Source organism: Haemorhous mexicanus, chromosome 28 (genome assembly GCF_027477595.1).
Source record: "Haemorhous mexicanus isolate bHaeMex1 chromosome 28, bHaeMex1.pri, whole genome shotgun sequence".
Taxonomy (NCBI): domain Eukaryota; kingdom Metazoa; phylum Chordata; class Aves; order Passeriformes; family Fringillidae; genus Haemorhous; species Haemorhous mexicanus.
Genome location: NC_082368.1, coordinates 1272199 through 1295832, shown reverse-complemented (window position 1 = coordinate 1295832; position 23634 = coordinate 1272199). Strand labels below are relative to the sequence as shown.

The 23634-nt window shown below is 55.0% G+C and overlaps 1 protein-coding gene across 4 annotated transcripts; it reads right to left on the bottom strand.

Moving 5' to 3' along the window:
• Positions 1-348: 348 nt before the first annotated feature.
• On the bottom strand, positions 349-21719 carry PLEKHM1 (pleckstrin homology and RUN domain containing M1). 4 transcript variants are annotated; one of them, XM_059869630.1, is made up of 15 exons: positions 21628-21719; positions 20693-20941; positions 20526-20595; positions 19853-20010; positions 16560-16641; positions 14824-15071; positions 12857-13486; positions 11359-11692; positions 8937-9171; positions 7589-8494; positions 5900-6045; positions 5584-5777; positions 5072-5135; positions 4512-4669; positions 349-1108 (listed from the first exon to the last, which is right to left on the bottom strand). In XM_059869630.1, exons 5-15 carry the CDS (start codon positions 16599-16601, stop codon positions 985-987), a joined length of 3081 nt encoding a protein of 1026 aa, XP_059725613.1. In that variant the 5' UTR covers positions 16602-16641; positions 19853-20010; positions 20526-20595; positions 20693-20941; positions 21628-21719; the 3' UTR covers positions 349-984. The 4 variants fall into 4 exon arrangements, with proteins under 4 accessions (XP_059725613.1, XP_059725612.1, XP_059725615.1 ...); XM_059869629.1 differs by having other exon boundaries at positions 20526-20941; XM_059869632.1 differs by having other exon boundaries at positions 8937-9168; positions 20526-20941.
• Positions 21720-23634: the final 1915 nt, after the last annotated feature.

The window sequence follows — 23634 nt, the reverse complement described above, 5'->3', positions numbered from 1 at the left end:
TCCCCTGCACCCCTGGGAGTTCTGCTGTGTTGGTGGGCACAGCCCAAGTCCTCCAAGCACATGAGTAGTGGGGAAAACAACAATGGGAGAAGCTAACACCAGTGGGAAGCAGCTGGAAAGGAAAATGGGTCAGGGAAAATGGGGAAGGGACCCCCAACCACTTGTCCAAGCTAAACCCTGGAGGATGGAGGACGGGCAAGAAGGATGGGGAATGGGCAGGGAGGATGGAGGACAGTGGACAAGGGACAGGCAGCATCCCCATTCCAATCCTCTTCCCACAGACACCATGTCAGGTTCAAACTGTGATGAGGTCCCACTGCAGAGAAGCAAACTCAGAAATCGTTTCACTTGTTGTTAAATAGACTTTAATTATCTTTGTGAGGGGAGGGGTTAAAGGAAAATAAAATTTCTCCCGAGGATGAGAAGCAGCAGGCTGGGAGGAGCAGCCTGGCTCTCCCTGGCTCTTCCTGGAGGCTACGGCCCTGGCTGGGCTGTCTGAACGGGAGATGCTCGGGGCACCCACGGTCCCCCTGGGCATGCAGGTCCCTAAAGGCACAAGTGTCACTTTGTCCCCTCCCTGTGTGGGTCCACCACCCAGAGCAGCCCAGTTGTGCAAAACCCCCATGTAAAAAAATACCAGTTTTCAGTATCCTAAAAAACTAGAGCTTTGATCAATGTCAGTTCTCCACATCTTTGATTGGAATTCTGGGCTGACACCCTGAAGAGCCGCTGGGTTCCACTGGAAGAGGACATTGGCACCAGGAGGGTAGCAGGGAACAGCACCCGGTTAGTGTGAAGGGGGATGGATTTGTCCAGCCCCTTTCTTTAGCCCTAGGTGGGCAGAAGGTCCCTCTGCAGGGCAGGAGCACCCACCCCACACTGTCCCTGTCCCCAGGCAGGGCCAGGCGCAGGACAGGCAGGGGGGCTCTGCTCTGTCTCTCCGGCCGTCCCCATTCCCAGGGCAGCGTCGAGGTAAGTGTCAGGCTACAGGCTGGGCTCTGTGCTGGCCTCCAGCTGCCGCTGGTAGCGCTGCCGCCGCTCGCAGCGCGGGCACGCCGGGGCCCGGGCGTGGCAGTCCCGGTGGAAGACGGTTTTGCATTCACTGCACCTGGGAAAAGAAGGAAAAAACGAAACCCACTGTGTTGGGAACGTGAGAACAAAGACCAAACTTCCCCCACTGAACCAGGGGACACTTCCTTGTCCTGGTGTGTTTTGAGCACTTGCTGAGCAGAGCCCCGGCTCAGGAGGAGCCTCGAGTGCAGGAGCAGCAGCTGCTTGAGTGGAACATCCACCCCAGCAGCTCCTCATCCACCCCAGCAGCTGCGAGCTGGGCCGGAAGGAGCGTGGTGGGCGCTGCCAATGTGTGAGAGAGAGGGGAGTGAGGCTTGAGCTGAGGTTTGTGCCCTGGCCTCCCAGCACCAAGCGCAGCTCAAGGGTGTGACAACACCCGCTGCACAACAAACCCTGTGACACCAAACCCCGGACATCTACCCTTGTTTCACTGATCCCTTGACACCAATCTCGCGACACCAAGCCCTGACACTGATCCCTCATCACCAACCCTGCGACAGCATTGCTATTGGGGACCCTCTGCTTGCCATGGCTGGGGTGGGAGAGCCCACCCTGACAGCAGGACCTGCATGTGGGGACAACAGAGCTGCAGGGAAAGGAATAGACAGCCAGGAGGGAGCTGCCCTTGAGCAGGTGGCTCCATGGAGGTGTCAGAACTCCCTGATCTGGCTCAGCAGCAGCAGGAATGTGACACCCTGTGAAGGACCCCAGCTCAGGCAGGGGTTTCACTGCTCAATCAGCAGCAGAAATGTCCCTGCTATGAGAGCTGACGTCAATTTTCGGGTTGTGATCCCCAGCTCCTCAGTGGCAGTAAAATGTGGCTCAGCCCCATGCCAGCAGGGCAGCCGGATTTACCTTCACTGTGCAAATACCTGGTATACAATCCATGTGTGAACAGCATGAAACACCTTAATTCCCCAAAAGATGCATGGGACAGAGGCAGAGAAACACCCAGCAGTGCCAGGAAAGGGACCACAGCATCTCAGCTGGGGTGAAATCCTGCTCTGGAGAGGAGCTGCAAACCCTGAGGGACTTGGGACAGGGAAAGGCTTGTGCATGGACAGGCAGGATTGGGATGGAAAATACCCATTACCCTGGTGGAACACACTTCCATGTGGCCTCTCCGGATCAGCAGTGGTGGCAGCTGCTCCCCAGGCTTGGGGGGATTTGGGAAGCTGGGTTTTATCTGGTGTGGTAAAGCTAGAATCAGCATCTCCTGCCTCTAGGGCATCTCCTGCCTCCAGCTCCCCCTGAGCTGCCAGAGCAGGAGAGGGTCCTGTGCTGGTGGGATCATTGTTTGAGGCATCGCAGGCACATCCTGCAGCGAGTGCCGCTGTGACCCGGTGGCCTGGGGCAGGCAGAGGGGCAGGAAGCCACGTTAGCTCTGCGAGGATGTCGGCTGAGCCGCTTTCCTGCTGCACAACCTCCTCCGGCAGGGTGAGAAAGAAAGACGTCAACAAACTTCAGAGCTTGGCTCCACGGGACACGAGACCTCTGGCTGGCCGCCAGCCAGCTCAGCCCTGCGTGCCAGCACTTTCCAGAGCCTGGCTGCTCTTTTTCCAGAGAAAATCGATCCCCTGGGGATGTTGTTGTCCTCGATAATGAGCTCAGTGCTGTCCCTGTGGTGGGGAGGGGAGTGAGCAGCACTGCTCCTCCTCCATGGAAATACTCGCAGCCCTGAACACATGGAGCACCCACGGATCCCGGTATCCATGGTGGTTTCTGCAGGTTCTGGGTGTTGCTGCTCACTTTTAGGGATTGCCAGGCAAAGTGAGACCATGAAGCCCATGAGCCTGTGAAATCTCTCTGCCAGGATTGTGCTCAATGCCAAATAGGCCAAGACAGCACAAGAGGAAATGGCGTCAAGTTGCCTCAGGGGAGGTTTAGGTTGGATACTATGGAAAATTTCTTCACTGAAATAGTTGTCCAACTCTGGCAGAGGCTGCCCAGGCAAATAGGAGTCACTGTCCCTGCAGGGATTTAAAAGCCCTGTGGATGTGACACCAGAGGACATGGGTCAGTGGTGGCCTTAGCAGAGCTGGGCGAACTATACTCGATGATCTTACAGAGCTTTTCCAGCCTGAATGATTCCACAATTCTATGGCATAACCATGGAGATGTGGCTCTCTCTAGCTACAGTGGAGCAGGCTCCACTGGGCTGGAAGGGTTTGACTTCTTCAGCAAACCTTGATGGGTGGTGGGGATAAGAATTCCCTTCTAGCACCATCCCCATCCTGATTCCAATTTCTGTCCAGCTGCTGCACCCTGACCCACAGGTGACCCCACTGCACGACAGATCACTCTGCCTGTGAGGAATGGAAGCTCTGTGGGCAGGGGAAGTGAGAGTCAGTATCACCCCTCTCCTGCTGGGAACACCCTCAGCCTCTCCCAGCACATCCACAGTGCTGCCCCCATCTTCTGCTCCAAGAGCAGCTGTAGCTGCCCCATCCCTGGAAGTGTCCAAGGCAACTTGGACAGGACTTGGAAGGTGTCCCTGTACATGGCAGGGGGTGGCACTGGATTGCTTTAAGTTCCCTCCAACCCAAACCATTTCAGTATTCTATGAAATCTGTGTCCACGTGTCCATCCTTCCTTCCATGGCTGTAGAGGGATGTAGAATTCCACTGCTGCTTCCCCTTCGCTCCTGCAGCCCCTGCAAGGGGTCAGCCCGACTCTGAGTGCAAGAGGCAGTGGCCAGGTGAGCAAGACAGGGACATGCAGAACCTTCCTCCTCCTCCTCCCTCCAGCCCCTTGGCTGCCCTAGCATCCAGCAAGGCCTTTGCAGGCTGGCAGCATCTTCAGTCTGCAAAGCCACCTCTCTTGGTGACATCTTGGCTCTGTGAGGACAGTCTGCTCCTGCTCCAAACAGCCTGGATTTGGTTTGGAGCACCCTGGAGCTGATGGGTTCCATGAAGACATGGGCATGAAGATATGGGCATGTGAGGATGAGTCCCACAAGGATGGGGGAACCACAAGGATGTGGGCACCATGAGGACACAGGCACCATGAGGATGTGGGCACCACGAGGACATGGCTCCCACAAGAATGTGGGACATGAAACAGGGCTCCCATGAGTACATGGGCACAATGAGGAGGTGGCTCCCACAAGAATGTAGGAGATGAAGACAGACAAGACTCCCATGAGGACATGGGCACCATGGAGATGTGGCTCCCACAAGGACATGGGCACATGAGGCTGCCACGAGGACATGGGCACCACAGTATGGCTCCCATGGTTGAGCACATGGCAAACAAGAGGTTTCAGGCATCATGAGGATGCAGAACCACCTCAGAGCCATTTCCAGTTCCCCCTGTGCCTTGCAAGTGGGGTCTGTGACCAGAACTCAGGGGCCGGCTGGGGCTCCTGGCCTCAGGCAGGCTGTGCCCCTGGGTGCCCTGGCTGCAGCAGGATGGGCAGAGGTGGTGAGAACCTCACTCACCTGGTGGTAGTGTCGAACTCGAAGGGGAAGATGATGTCGCTGCTGTTGCAGATCTGGCAGATGAAGCCGCGCTGGGTGCACAGGTCGCAGCTGTACACGTGGTGGGATGCGAACTGCAGCAGCGACTGCAGGAAGGTCTCGAAGGTGCCCTCAGCGATCTGGGGGACACAGGGGTCAGCGTCTGCTGTGGCACACCCACCCTTTGGGCTCCACCTGAAGGTAGGGCTGTCCTCCAAAATAACCCCCAACCCACAAGCCTGGGGTGCAGTGGGACCCCAGACTGCTGAGAGCAGCACCCACAGCCTGCCAGGATGGGGCTCCTGGCTTGGGGATCACTGAAAAACCCAACTGCTGGGAACCTCCTGCTGGAGGAGCAGCACGTGGCATGCCTACAGACACTGATTTTCACCTGGAAAACCCCAACAACAGGGCCAGGGGGCTAGGAGCAGTCTGGTCTAGTGGGAGGTGGAACTGGATGGCAAGGGGTAGGTCTGGGTGGTCTTTAAGGTCCCTTCCAACCCAAACCATTCTGTGATTCTATAACCGTACATAGCTCTCACCTGCCTCAGATCAGCCACACTGTATTTGTGGGGACACTCCAGGAGGTAATGCCTGTGATCAAGCCTGCAAAGAAGCACAGAGAGGAAGGGGGTAGACAGTCTCCACCACACCTCCCAGAGCTTTGGAGCAAGGAGCAACCTGGATGAAGCAGCCTTTTAAAGAGAATCACTGCAGAGCCCATTTTCACATCCCAAATCCTGCCACACTGGAAATCATGTGAGAGCATTTCAAAGGGGGGGGGGGGGGGGAAGAAAATAAATATCTCATCTATTTTGCCAGGTGTTTCCTATCCAGCCAGAAACTCCTCAGCCAGGAAGGTGTTTCCTGAGTCATAGCTCATTGTGCTGACCCAGCCAACAGATGGGTAACTCCTCAGAGCAGATGATATGGAGGGAAAAACCAGCCTGAGCCTTGGCAGCACCACTCCCTGCTCCCATGCTGAATGAGGAGGGGGACCAGGAGACCACTGGGGTGCCAAGAGAGGGGAATGTCCCTCCGGGGGGGAGCTCACCGCTTGCTGAGCTCCTTCAGGGCGCCGCTGCGGCACATGATGAGATAATCCCCCAGGAGCTTCAGCTGCTCCCGGCTGCGCAGGATCCGCCCCATCCTCTCCACGTGCTCGTAGAGGCTCTCGTTGACCAGCCTCAGGTCAATCAGAGGCTGGTTTCGGATCTGTGTCAGGAACTTCAGGGCCTGCTTGCACACCTGGGGCACAGAGAGAGGGCACAGCTGGACACAGAGCATGGAGCAGCCCCAGAGCTCGGACTGGGCACTGCCAGCCCAGGGAATGCCCAGATAGACCCTGAGGAAGCAGATGCTGGACTCACCCCCCGTTTGGTCAGGTCCCAGTTGTGGATGAGGCGGGAGGGGATCACGCTCTCCTCGTCCTGGTGGCAGCTGTCGCAGTAGTAGAGCCCCGAGAAGGCGCAGAGCTTGGGCCTGGCGAAGGAGAAGCCGATCTGCCTGGAGCAGCCTGCGGGAGCAGGGGGTGACAGGGGACTGCTGCCCACAGCCTCTGCCACCACTGCTGGATGGGGGAGGAACTTCTGGAAGTGTGGAATTGAGCAATGAAGTTTTGGGAAAGGGTAGAGACCAACTAAAGCACCTGTAGGATGTTCAGTGCAAGGCCTCCAGCCCCCTTCTCATGGATTTAAGCCTGTGATGGTTCAACTTTTTCTCCATAAAAAGGAGGCTGAACTATCTGTGAACCCACTTTTATCCATCAAGTGGTTCGACTGTTAGGTTTTTTTTTTTTTTTTTTTTAGGAAAAGTGAATTCTGGCAACATCCCAGTGGTTTAAGGAAGAACCTAAATCCCACTTGCTGACCCATCACCCCCACCAGTAGCTTTGCACTATTTTGCCTTCACTCAGCCTTTTTTTTTCTGCTGATGTCACAGGGCACCAAAACCACATCTGCAAAGGATGAGATCAGGATGGATTAACCCAAAAATACCTTTATTACAGCAGTGTGGAACCCATCTTGGCTTCCCTATCCCCATCCATTGCACTCTGGAATACCTGGAGCTCATCCCCCCAAAATATTCATGGAGATCACGTGTTGCTTTCTGAATTAATAAGAAAGACCAGCCTTTATTGCTCATTACTCTGAGACGGAAGGGAACACACTGGGTGTCAGGCTGGGAGGGGGGTGAAAGCAAGGCAGACAGATCCCTAAAGAAAACCTACACAGAAAAACTGGGAATTTGTCTTTTTGGCTTGTGAATTCCAGTTGTGGGGAGGTGGAAGATGCAGGACAGAGCCTGGAAGGGAAGGCAGAGACCAAATAGACCAGAAAAAAAAAATTATATAAGAAAAGGAGAGTGATTAAAAGAAAAATCCCAACCTGCTGGAGGGTACAAGAAATATAATTGCAGCAGGAGAGAAATTTGAAATTTAATTAACTTAGCAAGGTAAAGAGCAAATTACAGCTTCTGTGGAGGCCAGTGAAGGTGCCACCAGAATCTCCCTGTGTGCTAAGAGGTGTCAGGCGAAGGGTAAATGATTGTTTTGCAAAATCAGCCCGTCACACCCATGGCAATCCCCACTCCCGTGCTGCCTTACTGGAAAAACTGCTCCAGATTGCGCTTGCCCCACAGGCTGGGGCCTCAAAATGCCCAGGAAGAGAGCCCTGTGCTTCCTGATCTACCTAAGGTGGCTTCAACCCCAGTTTCCCACTGTCTGTTCCAAAAAGCATCTCTAAATGGGAGCCCAGTAATGTCCCAGTTGGACTGGGCTGGGGTGGGATGGGGGCTCAGCATGGGGGCTCACCCTGTGCCCACAGGACATCAAAGGTGCCCTGACTGGGCACATGAAGCCCCACCAAGGAGATCTTGTGCTGCTGGGATTCCTGGGAAAACAGAGAAGCTGCAGCTGCCCCATCCCTAGGGGTGCCCAAGATCAGCTTGGACAGAGCTTGGAGCACCCTGTGATAGTGGAAGGTCCCTGTCCATGGCAGGGAGTGACACTCGGGGGGGCTTTAGGGTCCTTCCAACCCAAACCATTCCATGGTTTGTACCTGCACAGATGAAGCTCTGGGAATCCAGGCCCTTCTCCATGGGGATGGCCACCAGGTACTGCAACAAGAAGCCATTTTCCTTCACGATGTTCTTCAGGACCACCTGGGAGTGCCCATCCAAGCTGCCCCCCAGGGTCAGTGCCTCCTCAGCACCCTCCAGGTAGGACATGAGCACCTCTCGGACCAGCTCCCGCCACGAGGCCGCCTCCTCCGCGCTCTCAGCCTGCAGCTTCAGCACAGCCTTGGAGGTGATCACCTTGAAGAAGGAGGGTCCCCCCAGGCTGGTGTCTGGAAGGATGTCCTGGATGGTCTCTATGCCGTAACTGTTGCTTAAAATTTTGTCATCGTTTCTGATTTTAAAGCACTTCAGAGTTTCTAGAGATAGGGAAAAAATAAACGGGACCCAGGTTTTGTCCATGTCCATGTACAGAACAGCCTCTTTGATGGCATCCAGCTCTGCTTCTGGAGCTGCACTCCAGTCCAAGCTGTTCCCAGGCACATCACTGTACTGGAGAGCATTGGAGTCGCCCTGGACGGGCTGGGCTTCGCCTCCATCCTCGGAATACTCCAGAGTCTCCCAGTCCTCCTCCTCCAGCTGCGGCCGGCACTTGCGCAGCGCCTCGCGGATCCTGTCCAGCCAGTCCTCGGCCTCGTCCTGGGAAGGGGCTCGCAGGAAGAGCTTTTTGCCCAGGAACACCAGCTCGAAGCGGCCGTCGGGGTGGGTCAGCGCCAGGGACTCGCAGCGCAGCAGGGAGAAGGTCTCCACGCAGATCCGCTCCTCGTGGTCCAGGAAGAGCCGCAGCTCCAGCGGGGACAGCTCACAGGAGAACTCCTTCCAAATCCCCATGGCTCCTCGCCGCTCCAGGCTGCCCAGCTTCAGCAGCCCGCGGAAAGGGTTGGAGAGACCTGGGGCAAGAGATGGCTCAGTTTGAGTAAGAGAGGGGAAGCTAGTAGGGAGAGAAAAGCCAAGAGGGGCTCAAAGCAAGCACCCAGAGGTGTGGCAAGTGGGACAGCCAGCACTGGTACACGGTGGGCTGGGGCAGGAGCTGACAGGACCTTGGTCTCCCTCATTTTCCACCGTTTCTGTCCCCTGAATTTGGGTTTTGAGGCTGGGAACAAGTGGGATAAAGGAAAGGTGTCCCACAGGGTGGACAAACACTCTCCCACTAAAATGCTTCCCATCAGAGCTTCCCTGGGCTCAGCAATGCCTTGGGAAGCTGCTCCACTGCCTTCAGTAGCTCCCAGTGCTGCCATCAGCTCCCACCAGCTTCCACCAGCCAACAGCTCTCCCCAGCCAGCCCATCCCCACCTGGAGCAGCCCCTGAGGGCAGCAGGAGGTGGCTCATACCCATCTGCCTGCGGTGCACCACGCTGAAGCCCTTCTGCTCCCGCTCTGGGGACATTTTGGGCTTCCCAGTGTCTGAGGATGGCACTGAGAGCCTCTCCAAGTCTAGAGCACTGATGAGTCCCGGGGCTGGCCCCTCGCTGTCCCCCTCTGGCCCAAAGCCGTTGGTGTCAGCTGTGCTCCTGCTGCTCTCTCCTGGGGAAGGTCTGTAGAAATCATCTTCTGAGATCCAGCTCTTCTGTTAAAAAAGGAAATATTATGAATTATTAAGCTCATCCAACACATTGTGCCCCTCTAACACACACATCCTCAGCAACCCCTCCTCAGGGGCTACTCCTGCACAGCCCAAATCCCAGGCACTGAAGTGTGGATTTAATGGAAGGTGTCCCTGCTCATGGCAAGAGGTTGGGAATGAGATGAGTTTTAAGGTCCCTTCCTCCCAAAACCATTCCATGACTGTCTGATTTTCTGCTAGATATTCCCAGGTGGATGGTTCCCTGGCTCCCTCCAGTCAGGGAATGATCCATGGAACTGTGTCAACAGCTGGAAAATACTGGGATTGTATTCTGGTGGGATAATGAAGTCCAAAATCCATCTGTTCTCTCCCCTTAAAACCACTGTGGAAGGAGAGCACATTCCCTGCAGTGACCATAGGTCCATGGGGTTTTACTGATGGGGGTGAAATTCCAGCCCTGCCATGGAAGGGCATAAGCTGGAGCAGCAGCACCAGGAAAAATAGATGGGGAGAGGCACAGAGATGTCCAGGGTGAAATAGAGACCTATTGCTCACAAGAGGGTGCAACAGGGGCCTGGGATGTGCAAGGGAAAAATAAGGCAGGGAAAGCAGAAGAAGCCTCTGTCTGCATGTGCCAGGAGGGGATGAGATCCATGAGCTGAAAAAATAGGTGGCTGTAGCTTCTCCAGGAGCTTTTCTGGTTACAAGAATCCCAGAATCATTAAGGGAGAAAAGCCCTTCGAGTCCCATCTGTGCCTAATCCCCACCTTGGCAGCCAGACCAGGGCATTGGGTGCCATGTCCAGGCATTCCTTGGACACCTCCAGGGATGGGGATCCACCACTTCCCTGGGCAGCCCCTTCTAATACCTGACCACCCTTTCAGTGAAGAAATTCCTCCTAAAAGGAGCAAGGTTCTGGGACAAGGTCCCCGAGCAAACACCAGGAGGAAAAAACAACCCAGCTCAGCGCCTTGGCACAAGGGAGCAGTATTCCTAGACCCTTCCTGGGCTGCATCCCAACAGGAATGTCCTTTCAAGTCCCCTCTGCAGCCTCCCAAGAGCCTTTTATTTTGAATAACAACCGAAGTGACAGCAGAAGAGCTGTCACCACCCTTTGGGGAGGATCACGGGTGGCAGCTCCTGGATTACTCCTGGGGCAGGAATGCAGGTTGTTCCATGAGTCATGGAGAGCAGGGGGAATTTCCTGTTGACATAGTATGTTATACATAGATTTGGTCAAACTGGCTCTGGGCCAAGAGGAAGCAGCGGAAATGGGATAAGCGGGAGGGAACCGAGAGCAGCAGAGAGCAAACGGAGAAATGGTCTGGGGGGTGTGAGGTACATCCTACCCTCACCAGCATGGAAAGGATGGGAACCAGCATGGAAACAATGGGAACCAGGACGGAACAGTTAGTAAGGAATTAGGACAGGGCTGTTCAAAGAGTTTCCTACAAGCAGAGGCCAGTGGATGTAGATCAGCTCCCAGTGGCAGCAGGGGAAATCCGCTGCTGCTCAAGACCAACATCCGGGAATGCCATCCCACTCTGGGAACAGATGTGCTGCAGCAGGATTTTCCTACTGGGAAACTAGTTTGTTTCCTGTCCAGTCAACCCTTTTCCCTCCTCTTACGTGGCCCATAAATGAAGAAAGTCCCCATGAGAACCTCAACTCTGGGGCTGTTTTATCGCTTGCACACAGCCCACAGCCAGATTTGTGCAAGAGCTCATCCCTCTCCAGATATCCCTAACAAACCCAAAACTTCCTGCAGCAGCTGCTCCTGGAGAAGGATGACTGACAGGCCAGGCAGGGCTTCAAAAGCTTTGGTGCCTCTTTCACCAGGGAACACAGACTTTGATCCAGTTTCTCCTGAGGCAGCTGCATGGCCACAGGTCCACGGGTGGGAATCATCACTGATAACCAAGTGGGAGCAGCATGGAAGATGGGAGTTTGGAGAAATCTATCCATGGAAGTGTCCAAGGCCAGGCTGGATGGGGCTTGGAGCTACCTGGTCTAGCAGAAAGTGTCCCCGCCCATGGCAGGGATGAACTTTAAGTCCCTTCCAACCCAAACCATTCTGGGACTCCCTGATCCTAGAAAAGCAGTGCCTACTGGAGCTGTACCCAGTTTTTTTCCTTCTCCCATAGGACACAGACCCAAGGAGATGGGAAGGGAGGGAGCTGTAGCACGTACCGGACACCCCGGCAGGGGAGAGGGCAGCTGCTGGGCCGTGGGGCTGCGCACAGCCTGGCTCCCCTCGCTGCCACTGCTGCTGGCTCTGCCCAGACCCTCCTGAGGGGCCGGAGCTCTGGAGGTGCTGCTGCCATCTCTGTCGCCGTGCCCGGTGGCCGTGGGGGCTGCTGTCCCAGCAGAGGTGTCCCTGCTGGGGGGAGGCTCCTGCTGCGCTCTGTGGGACGGTGCCAAGGGGCCTGGGGGTGGCCAGGGGGAGCAGCCCAGCACGCTGGGGAGCAGCCGTCCCTCTGGGGCATCGGGGCTGGGCCTGGCCTTGCTGAACTCGGACAGCACCCTTGAAATGGAAAAGTGATCGGTTTGAAGGCAGCTCAATAACAAAACCTATAAACCCCCGCCCGGTTATTGAAAGTTGTAACCGTGTAAAAAGGGTTCAGTGTCACTGCTGGCATCTGTGGGATGGCAGCACGGTGTGGCTGGAGAACCCCAGTGATGCCAACAGAAAAATGTGAGATTTGTGCCCCACAGAGCAGCGCCAGCTCCATGGCATGGAGCAGGACTCTGCCTGTGAAGGGAGCATTTTCCAATTACATCCATGAATGGGGTTTAATTTGGTGGACAGAGGGACAGCACTGGGTGCTCCCCACAGCCCCAACCCCATGTACAGCTCCTGGACATGAATCCAGCCTTAGACCATATGCCAAATTCCAACTGTTTTCATTAATGAGCAATTAACAGTGGAGCCTGGCCAGAGGATTGGCTGTTCCCGTGGTCCCACTCTGCTGCCAGCCCAAGATTAAAACTCAAAGGAGCGTCTCCATCACGAGTTTAATCCAATCAAGACAGGCTCTTCCAGGATCATTGGAAGACGCAAAATCCTTGAAGTAGGGAATGATGATGTTATAGATGGGGAAGCAGAGTCTGCAGCTCCAACTCTTCCTGAAGATTGGGAAGAGGCATCACCCTGAGGCTCGGCTTCCTCAGAGTCACACTCTAAAGGTGACAGGCAAAATATTTACAGATTACTCAGAGCTTATATAACCCTGGAAATCTTTGTGCTGGGGGCTTGGCAGGGATAAATCACAAGGATGACAAACCAACAACCTCCCTCTCTGAATGATTTGCCGAAGCTGCAAATTACAACCGTTCCCTGTGACCAAACTCGTTTCTTTCCCCCTGTGGAAAGCCCTGGAGCATCCCCCCAGTGTACTCCAGGAAGATGTGACATTCCTAAAACCAGGGAGCAGCATTTTTCTGACGTTTCTGCCCTGGTAAAGAGGACACACACACACTTCAGTGACTATGAGCTCATCTGCACTGGCAGCAGGGTCTCAGCAAGCTGTGCTGAGCGGCTCGTGCAAAGAACAAAAGCTCCTTCCAGAAAAGAAAAAGAGCTTGTCAAAGACAAAGAGGGAGAAAGACTTCCTGCCTAGAGAGAGAAAATAACAAGAGTCCAGAGAGGGTCAAAAATCTCTTTGGAGAGATGTGGGGAGAGACTCACTCCTGCAGGGACCGGTCCAGGTCCTCGGCGGTGGCTGTGCCCAGGTCGGAGTCGCAGGACAGCGGCTCCTCAGTGCGCTCGGGGCTGCGGGTGCACGGCGCCGGGGGGAGGCTGTCGGAGCCCAGGCTGGACGAGAGCTGGGACGAGCTCGTGGTGTTCAGGCTCAGCGAGGACGACATGAGCTTGATCTTGCTGCTGGCTTTGCTGATAGGCAGGACAGGGGCTTGGATCTCAATCTCATCGGACCCCGAGGACTGGGAGATGGAGCCCAGCGATGCCTTCCTGCGGGGTTCAGAGGATGTGAGGGGCTCCAGCAGCTCAGACACAGGACACAGACCCGACAGGGATAGCGGGGTGATGGTCCACTCGTTCAGAACTGCTGACTTGTAGGAGAGCTTGAAGGTTAAGGAGGATAAACCCTGCAAGTAGCAGAGGAGAAACTCGCACTCCTCGGCATCCAGGAGCACGGCTGGGGCTTGGTAGTACTCGTGCAGGCGGGCCCGGTCCTGCAGCAGCAGCTTCAGGTAACATTCCATGAGGCCATCGTTCAGTGCTAGCCGCAGCCAGGCCCGGCAGCGCCCCACGTCCGTGTTGATAAACATCAGCTGCTCCAGCTCTGAGACAATATTCCTGGGAAAAGAGGAAAAAGAACAGAACACGAATGAGTGGTTCTGTTTTGGTCCATTGTGGGATGCAGGAGGGCCAGAGCCTTCATCAGACACTGTCCAAACTACTTTGCTACAGGGAGTTTAGGAGTTGGGATAAAACAAGCTGTGGGAAATCTCTCTCCTTCATGGAAAGTGTGGTTTTCCATGGAAGGAAATGGCTCCCAAATGACTCAAACTAAATATGTTGGTAAGGATCCCAGATAGCCCTGCAGTGCCTTTGGCTGACCATCCTCTCTGACTGGAGGCATCTCTCACCCATTACTTGCACTGAATGATGCAGAGAATTCCTGCTGCCTTTGTCTGTGGGGCTTGTGCTGGCTGGATCCTCCTTGGTGACAACCACGTGTCTAAATTCTCACTTCAAATTTAAAAGCAGTCAAAACACACTGAAAAGTGTTGTGGCAGCCCCAAAAAACCAACCTGACTGGGGCTGAGCTCAAGTAATCCCAAACTCCTGAATTCAGCTCCTCTTCCCTAAAATCCAACAATGACACCATGCTCCCTGATCCTCCCTGCTCCCAGCTCACTCACACACCTCAAAAATCAGAGCAAAGGTTTTGTAAGACTTTTTTCCTAATCTGTCTCTCAAGACAGAAGAAAAAACCTTCAAAGGGTACAAAAATATCCCCCCTAGCATGTGAAAGAGTTATTTTCATCCACTCTTTCATAATTCAGGAGTTGGTGATGGAGCTGGATGAGGCTTTCAGAACAACTTGTGTGTGGGCTGTTATTTACTGTGTGTGAACTTGACTTTGGGAGTGGCTAGAAAAATCCAGTAAACAGTGATTACTCAGAAGAGACCTCCTTAAAGGCTGGCTGGGACATGGGGAAACGGGGCCAACCAGTCCCAGCAGATCCAGGCCAGGAGAGAGCTCAGATTCCTGTGTTGTGCATAAGCAGTCACTGCTGGAGACCACTGTGGTCACTGGGGCTCCACTGGGCCCAAAAATCCAGCATGGCACCCAGGAATAAATAAGAAAGGGGTGTGTCTTCAGTTTCAATCCTCAACTTTTTGGGGACATCAGCTCACCCCCAGCACACGCTGAGCAGGGATGTGGGGGCTCAGCCCCTCTTGGCAGTGCAGGGGCTTCACTGCTATTTCCATCTCCCAGGGTCCTGGGCAGGGACCCCAAAGCCCCATGTAAGCATGCTTCCCTGCAGCTGAGGGGACTGAGCATACAGATGGGGAGAAACATATCTGTCCATCGATCCATCCTCCTCATTCCCTGAATCTGACAGCACCAAAAGAAGGAATAAACCTGAGCCTGTGAATCCCTGCCAGCAGCAAGAACCGCTCACCGATGCATGATGCTCTTCAGCAGGCCCCAAAAGACTGGCTGGGGAAGGGGGCCCCGACCCCCTGATTTCTTCCCTTTCCCCCCACTCTCTGCCTTGATGTGCTTTGCCTTCAGGCCGTGCACAAACACAGCTTCCAGGGCACTGCAGAGCACGTTGGCGTTGCTGTCATCGCTGGTGACCACGGCGTCCGAGCTCACGTACTGCTTCTGCAGAGCCTTGATGGCATTCACCAGTTGCTTCTTGATCAGCTGCAAGACAGGAGGTGCAGGTTTGGATTATAAAAGTGAAACTATTAGGAAGGATTTAATGTATAAGAGCTCAAAAAGAAATAAGGTTTATCCACAGTGAAGCACCACAGGACTCCTTCCTCATCTTCACTCTTTGGAGTGGCTGAACCGGTCCATCTGGGGACTCACACTCCTGTCATCTGGCTTATTTTGTCATAAAAATAATAATTTATGCAATTTTGTCTGGTGTTTCAGAACTGGGGTTGCCTTTAGAGTGTGTGGTGCTTCCTCTGCAGACAGGAACTGGCTTAAGGGGATGGGGAAAAAGAAATCGGTTCTTTCCAGAAGCTCTCTCGGGGGAAACATGAGGATTAAGTATGGGTGAGAAAGGAGAAACTCAGAGGAGAGAATGGATCCCCTGAGCTCGTGCAGGTCAGCCCAAGCAGCATGTGACATGTGACACAGGACTGCCAGCAGAAATCAAAGCCATCAACTTCACTGGCTGTGCTGGGTAAACAGTCAGGGGACGGGCCCCAAAACAGCGGGGTTTGGAAGGACATCGGGGTTCAGCTGCTGCCCTCAGAGAGACTCAGTGGGTTCTGGGATGTGGGACTTTTGCCTTCCAGCAGCTTTACTTCCTCTTCCACCAGTCAAAAGCAGCAAGTTGGATGAATTTAGCAATTTCACACCAGTGGAAAAGATTTTTCCTAAAGCAGCTGAGCCTGGATATCTCAACCAATCATTATTTTGTTTTAAATCAAGGTTGTGTTTCCCAGCAGGCACTTGGAAAACACCACAAATTCCTCCTCAAATTCCAACCAAACAATCCATGCTTCAGCACCACACAGCATTCCCAGCAAATGCTGAATGTTCCCTGAGCAGGGCTCTGCACATTTTAACTCCAGCCTGGGTTGGCTTGCACAAACCCATATTAAATTTCCAGCCTGGGATATTTTTTTCAGCATCTAAATAAGATTCCCAGCAGGTGTAGCTCAATGACATCAGCCAGGGAAGTGTGTCCCTTATTTGGGGTTTTGTTTTCCAGCTTTTTCAGCTGGCCCCCAGGTCTGCTGCTTAATGGAAAGAGCACTGAGGGCTGAGAAGAATAAAGAGTGCAGATGATTTTATCAGTCACGCATGGATTCATCCACGGGAGGAACAAAACACTTGGGTTTAACTGTTGATGTTGGATTTTGCTTGTTGAATGTGTTTAGACTCCCAAAGTTGGGTGAAGAGACCCCAGACTGGGGGGGGACAACATTTCTTCATCCAGGTATCAGAGCTGAGCACCTTCCCTGCCCCACATGAGGTCTTGCAAAGGCCAAGGTGTGATTTAAGCCCTTATTTCCTTTAATCCCCTAACCCAGACAAACCATCAAGGATCTCTTTCCAGTCCCAGTATAAACCATCCTAATCCCAGCTGGCAGCACCCACAAGTCCTACCTGTCCCCAGCAGTGCCTGGAGCTGCACTGGGAGCTGTCTGGGGAGCACTGAGGGCTCTGGCTCACCTGGATGGCTTCCTTGGGGTCCTCGGGGTGGCTGGAATGCATCTCGGCTGCTGCTGCTCCCCACGCTGCCTTCACATGTCACCTAGGGGACAAGGAGGGCATGGCTGAGGACCCAGGGGTTCCACCCCACTCACCTGCCAGGGGAAGGGCTCCTGGTGCCACCCACAAGAGATGGATCCTGCCCTGAGGCATGCTGCAGGTGCTCATGGCCAGGACACTGTGGTATCTGAGCTGGGAGTGACTGACATGGAAAGGTAATGTGATTCCAGGGACAATGCCTGGGGACACTTCCCAGGGACCAGGAGAGTTTCAGGCAAAATAGAGCATGGCCAAGAGACCAGGAGGGAGTAATGAACCTCAGTGAGGGCCCTCAGGCAGCCCCCAGGCAGGTCTGGCCAGCAGTGCCACAGGCATGGCCAGGGACTGCTCCCCTTGTCCCTTTGTCACCTGGAATGCCTAAGCCTGGTAAAGGCACCCAAAATCCAAGTGGGAATGGCATTAGGTGGCCTGGACAACAGGTGTCACCCTCCAGCAGAGCCTGGGGAGAGGTGACAGCAGTTCAGCTGTCTGTCACATGCCAGAGGAGTGATGCTGCTCCAAACCCTATCAGCACAGAGCTGTCTCGGGAGATGGGAAAGAATCATGGAATGCCAGGATGGTTTGGGCTGGGTCAGGAAGGGACCTTAAAGCCCATCCACTGCCACCTCTACCATGGCAGGGACACCCTCCACTATCCCAGGCTGCTCCAAGCCTCATCCAACCTTGCCTTGGACGCTGCCAGGGATCCAGGGGCAGCTCCAGCTGCTCTGGGCACCCTGTGCCAGGGCCTGCCCACCCTCACAGGAGGAATTTATTGCCAATATCCAGTCTGAATCTCCATTTCTAGTTTAAACCCATTCTCCCTTGTCCTGTCACTGTCTGCCCATGTAAAGTCCCACTCCACACTTTTTAAAAGCCCCTCTAAGTACTGCAAGGCTTTGGGCTCTCCATAAGGCAGATGAACCTCAGCACCTCCCCATGCTGGGGGGTGCCAGGGCTGCTCTGCTGCTTTGGGGGGAGACAGAGAAAAAACAGCATCCTCCTGATATGGAAAACCCTGCCAAGACCTGATCTGAACAGTCTGGGCAGCCTGGCCAGGTCAGCTGCCACTGCAGGGACAACAAGGGACCTTTGACTTCTGACTCTTGGCTTCCTGCCCTGCTCCTCCCTTGGGGCCGTCTGCGAAACCCAGCTGTGCCTGAAGCCTCTGAGCAGAACACATGGTGTCAGAAGGACACCCATGGCACAGCTGGATCCCTCTGCAAACACAGCTGGATCCCACTGCAAACACAGCTGGATCCCTCACCAGGCACAGCAGGGCCTGGCATGAAGAGGGGTCTGAGGGCTGCTCCAGCCCCTGTGACTGCTCACAGCTTCCTAAGGATATGAGGGGCTGGAGAAGGAACTTATTTATAGAATCCCAAAATGGTTTGGGCTGGAAGGGACCTTAAGGACCATCCAGTCTCACCCCCTGCCATGGGCAGGGACACCTTCCACTATCCCAGGCTGCTCCAAGCCCTGTCCAACCTGGCCTTGGACACTTCCAGGGATCCAGAGGCAGCCACAGCTGCTCTGGCACCCTGTGCCATGGACTCACCAGCCTCATAGGAGGAATTTCTTCCTAATAGCCCATCCAATCTTCTCCTCTGTCAGTGTGAAACCATTCCACCTTGTCCTATCAAACTATTCCCTTAAGGTGGAATCACTTGCCATCCAAATGGAGAAGGAGAGCCCAGCTGTTGGCCACAGGGCTGGATCTGCCTCTGGCAGACAACAGGCTTGCAATGGCACTGATGAGTCAGATTTTATTTCCAAGCCAACACAAAATCCCCAGAGCTTTCTCTGAGCAGAGCTGTCAGCATCAACCAGCCCCTCTCCTGCCAGGCCTGGGCAGAACCATGGTTTGCTGAGCAGCTCCTCCATGACCACAGCCAGTCCTGAGGGCAGCACTGTCCAAATGAGGAGTAGTTTAAACCCAGAGTGGCCCAAATCTGCAGTGGCCCAAACCCAGAGTAGCTCAAAGTCTGGAGCAGCCCAAATCCAGACATCCCAGACCTGGCACATCCCAGACCCAGAGCAACCTGTGCAGGTACCACAGCGGTTGGCCCTGCTGAGAGCAGTAGGACAAGAACTCCTTGGGGCCAAACCCAGACAGATCCTCAATGTTTCCAGGGTTCACAGATGATTTCAGAGAAAATGAAACTGTTTTTGCTGTGGCTTGTCATGAGATTTCCTCTCCTTGTGTTGCAACACAGAAATGGGGGAGCACAGGAAAGTTAACCACTGGCTCAGGGGCTTCTGGGGGATTGGGGAAGTGAGGGACTCCAAGGAAGGCAGGGAGCCACCCCCATCTCTGCCTCTTACCTGTGAGGCTCCAGCTCCTCAGGGCTGGGCAGCCTCTGCCCCTTTCCCCACCACCTCCTGCTACACCCTGAGGACAAGAGGTACATCCCCCTGGGACAATGAAGGTGGGAGACACAAGGATGGGAAATCCAAGGTGAGAGGAGATCCAGGCGTGGAAGAAGACTCAAGGGTGAGAGACCTGAGAATGAGACCCGAAGGTGGGAGACTTGAGGAGGGGCACAGGGTGGCATTTCTCATGCCCAGGGGAGGCAGCACACGTGTTCCAGCTCCAGGACCACCCTGGAGTCCTCGGCTGGTCACAGGGAAATGGGTGACAGCACAGGTTTTTCAAAGACTTCATCTAAGTTTTACAAAGTGAGAGTTATTCCCCCAAAACACTCTCCTTTGCCAGCATCACTTCTCCCAGAAGGAGATGAGAGCCTGCAGGAGGAGAGAGCTGAGGAGGACAACCCACCACCTTCACCATAGGACTCTCCACTCCCACTGTGACCAGTCCAACCAGTTTATTCCAGTGCCACAAATCCACACGACACCACTTTTGTGGGACAGCATTTTCCTGAATAACGAGTGCAAGGAAGCAGCTCTGAGGAGAACTTCACCAAACAATTTTGTTTCTTAGGTGAAACACAAGGGAACTGGAACAGGGCACTGGGTCTAGAAAGACCTAGAGGGCTCTGGAGCACTTCCAGGCAGATCCTGGAAAGCCACGGCTGTTCCTTGTGATCTTGGAAGATAAGAGATGGGATGGATGTGCAAACACAGAGACAAGCAGAACTATAGCAGAGAAAGCCCACCAGGTTTCCCAGCAGTTACCACCCCGGGGACCCCCAGGGTGAAACAGGGAAAGGCAAACAGGTGAGGAACAACTCCAGGCACAGAGTCTGACCTACCCAGGAGAAGAGTCACAGTGCAAGGGCAGAGCTGCTGATTTCCCAAACTGCTGCAAACCAGCCAGATTCTTTGGGAACAGCTGGAATCAAGGTTCATACCAGCAGAGCCGAGCCTCTGTCCCAGAGCTTGGCTCCTCAGTCTCCCAAGAAGCGACGCTCTGTGAGATATAAATAAACAGCAGGTCACTGCCTGTGCTCTGGGATGGAAAACAACAGCCCACGATGGCAGCGTGAGGGTGACTCAAGGCCTGGACACAGAGCCAGTCATTTTCCAAGCACGAGTGCTGTGCCAGTCACCCTCTGCCCTGGGGACATGGGGGCTCTGATGGCACAGTGGGTCCAAGGGCTGCTGTGGGGACAGCCCTCTACTCTGACACAGCTCCTGCTTTCCACCCAGAGCTGAGTGCAAGCTGGGCCCAGAGACACTCAGGAGCAGGAAAGCCAGTGGCATGGCATGGGGACTGGATGGTTGGAGGACAAAACCCCTGGGAACAGCTCAGCAAGGGTTAGGACAGGACAGAGCCCCAGCAGGACCCTCATGGTCTGACTTTGGCTCCTTCCCTGTGCCCAGCCTGATGTAGCAGCGCTGTGATTCCCACAGCAGGAACACAGGCATGGAGTGAGTAACGGGACCATCACACCACCCTCGTCCCTGCTGGCACAGCTGACAAACCTGGTGGTGGCTGGAGAAGTGTCACCTCCGATGCACCCGTCCAGCTTCTGCCCTGCAGGGCCCAGGAGCACTGGGGGAGGAAGAGCAGCCACTGAGCTCCCAGGCTGGGCGGTGACACTGCTTCCCAAACACTCCAAACTGCGAATTTCCTTCAGCCTAATACCTACTCCTGCACCAGGCTACAATTTGCTGGAGCCACAGGGAGAGCTGGGGTTGGTTTTCCACAGCACTGGAGCCACCACGCATGGGCCAAACAGGTTGTGAAAGCCTCAGCGTGTTGAGTCAAGATGTTCCCAGGTTTCTATTCCCAGTTTTTGTGTTGCTTTGGATTGCCAGCGCTGGAGTTTCCCGTTGATGTTCCCGGTGCCATCCAGCTGTGTGGGCAGCTTGCATCCCTCGGCAGGGGATAGCAGTGGCTGTGAGGAAGGCAGGGAGGAAATGGCTTTTAAATCTCTGCGTTTTACACAAGAAAGACCTTGTTTGCAACTGCTCATTTGATGCGAGAAAACGTGATTTATTGAGAATATAACACCTGATAAATCAGGGAAAGCTGAAAGGATCAAACAGGTGCTGGGATCTCTGGCTGGTGGGAGGAACAGGCCGAGAGATATGGGGTGTCAGCGCTCCTGGGGGTGAACTGAGGAGCAGACACCAACCCCCAGTGGGGCCCCTTGGAAAGGCACATCTGACCCGCTGTGCCCCCATGGGGGACACGGAGAAGAGGAATGAGAGGCCGAAGCTGCTGGCTGGGCAGCGCAGCCCAGGCGCGCGGGGCCTGCCACGCGCGGGCCGGGGGCGGCTGTGGGGGCATCCGGGCGGCCGGGGAGGGATCAGGGCCTGACCAGCCGTGCGGAGCTGAGGGAGCAGCGCTCGCCTGCAGCCCTGCACCCCCTGCCAGAGCCCGAGGCCCGCACCGCGCCTGACCCCAGCACCCCGTACCCCTCCACAGACCCCGCCACTCTGCGTCCCGCCGCGCACGGCGCTCATCCACCGCACCCCTTGGCAACCCCGCAGCCCACGGGCCGCGCTCACCCCGCACCTCCTGTCAGGCCCCTCAGGCCCCACCGGCCCCGGTACCCCCGGCCCCCCCCACCCCGCTCACCGGCTCCGCGGCTCCGGCCGAGAAACCCGGAAGTGCCGGGAACGCGCACGCCCCGCCCATAATGACATCATCACATGGAGGGCGGGGCCTATAGTGCCAGACCACGCCCCGCAAGCACGGCGCGGGCCGCGCGCGGGAACCCGGACACGGCTGGACGCACAGATGGGCACAGCTGGACACATGGACACATCGGGACACGCAGCTGGACACACAGACAAATCAGGACACACAGCCGGAAACATGGACACAGCTGGACACATGGACACACTGGGACACGCAGCTGAACACACAGCTGGACACATGGACACGTCAGGAAACGCAGCTGGAAACATGGACACGCAGCTGGACACAGCTAGACACATACCTGGACACAGCAGGACACATTGACATACTGTGACCCACACCTGGACACACACATGGACACAGACCTGGACACAGCTGGACACCTGAACACACCTGGACATACACGTGGACACACCTGCACCGTGTCACATGGCCCTGGGAAGGCTGTGGCTCCAGAGGCTGGGCTGCGGTGACTGCTTGGGACACCTGGATTCCTCCTGTCCCAGTCCCCAGGAGACTTTAGGGTGTCCTAAGCACGGCACCCACCAGCAGCATCCTCCCCTGCAGAGAGTGGTCATGGAGCCAGCAGCCCAGATCTTGGGGTGCTGGATGCTGGGCAGGGCCAAGGCAGGAGCACCTTGTCTCTGGGTAACAGCATTTCCTTACGCTTCTTCATCTGGAATGACAGCAAGGAAACAACATCTGAGGAAATAAAGGCACGGCAATAACTGTGAAGGAAATTCAAGGAAATAGCCAAGGAAACAGTTAAGGAAAAAGCCGAGAACATTGCGTCCAAGGAAGTGTTATCCAAGGAAATAAGGGCAAGTAAATGGCAAGGAAACAACAGCTAAAGAACCGGGGTCCAAGGAAATATGGTGGGATATAGCCACCAAAGTAGCAGCATCCAAGGAAAACCTCAGCAGTTCTACATCAGAACAAGAGCTGAAGAAGAAGAAAAGGGATTGCCTGTACTAAAAGTATCAGCCAGGCCCTCGATTACCAGGAAAATGAATCCCAGGCTGAGCTGTGCACTGCAGGGTACTGCAGTGTGGAGGGAGAGATTTTCCTACTCCCTTCAACTGGCTGGGAAAACACTGGGTGTGAATTAAGCGTCTGTAAACGGGCAGAGCCTGGAAAGCACAGTGCAAGGGAAGGATTTGGAGAGGTGAGGAATAGTGGGAAGCACATGGTACCTGACCTCACCTGCTCTACATCCTTGGCCTTGTACTTCTTCCTCTCCATCACAGATGTTCAAAGAACCCCTGAAGACGTTGTCTGTGTTCCCAGGGCCACCAAGGGAAGCTCTCTGCCACCACTCAGTTCAGCTCCCAAGGGTGCACAGGGGCATCAGGAATGGAAAGCATGCAACCATCAGCCTGGGAGCCAGGTGGGTGTGAGGGAGGGCAAAGGGAAGGAGGAGGAGGCAAAAACCTCAGGGTGCAGAGGGGACAAGGCTGCTTGTGCAGCTCCAAGCCACGGGGACACCAGTGCCATGGCCTCTGCAGGAGGACACCGGCCATTCCCCTTCCCACCCATCACCCAGTGCTCTTGTGCTCACAGGTGACATTTGGAACACAAAAGTGTTGACCCTGGAAAGCTACAGGGGCCTTGGGATGTTTTAGAAGCACTACTGCAAAGCCTGTTACTTTGATATCCAAAGAGCTATCCAGGAAAGCCTCGTTGGAATGGGAAAACTCTACAGGGAGTGCTGAAGTCAGGCACTGGCACTGGGGCTGGCAGAAATAACACCTGGATGAGGTAGGACCAGGAGCATGCTCTGCTCAGCCCAGTGGCAGAGCTGAAGGGGGAAGTGGAAAGATAATGAGTGTCAGGGAGGAGGAGAGGGAGAGGGACTGGTGGAACCACTCTGAAGCAGCCATTGGGCAAAGGTCCCAGACAGACACATCCCAAGAAGCCGAGGATGCCCAAGGGTGTGGCCAGCAG

Bases quoted from the DNA above. Each gene is read 5' to 3' on its own strand.
- PLEKHM1 (XM_059869629.1), bottom strand. From the start codon at position 16,601: ATGCATTCCAGCCACCCCGAGGACCCCAAGGAAGCCATCCAG. The intron at 15,072-16,559 runs GTGAGCCAGAGC...CCTGTCTTGCAG, and splicing joins ACCCCAAGGAAGCCATCCAG to CTGATCAAGAAGCAACTGGT. The intron at 5,778-5,899 runs GTGAGTCCAGCA...TCTGTGCCCCAG, and splicing joins GGGACCTGACCAAACGGGGG to GTGTGCAAGCAGGCCCTGAA.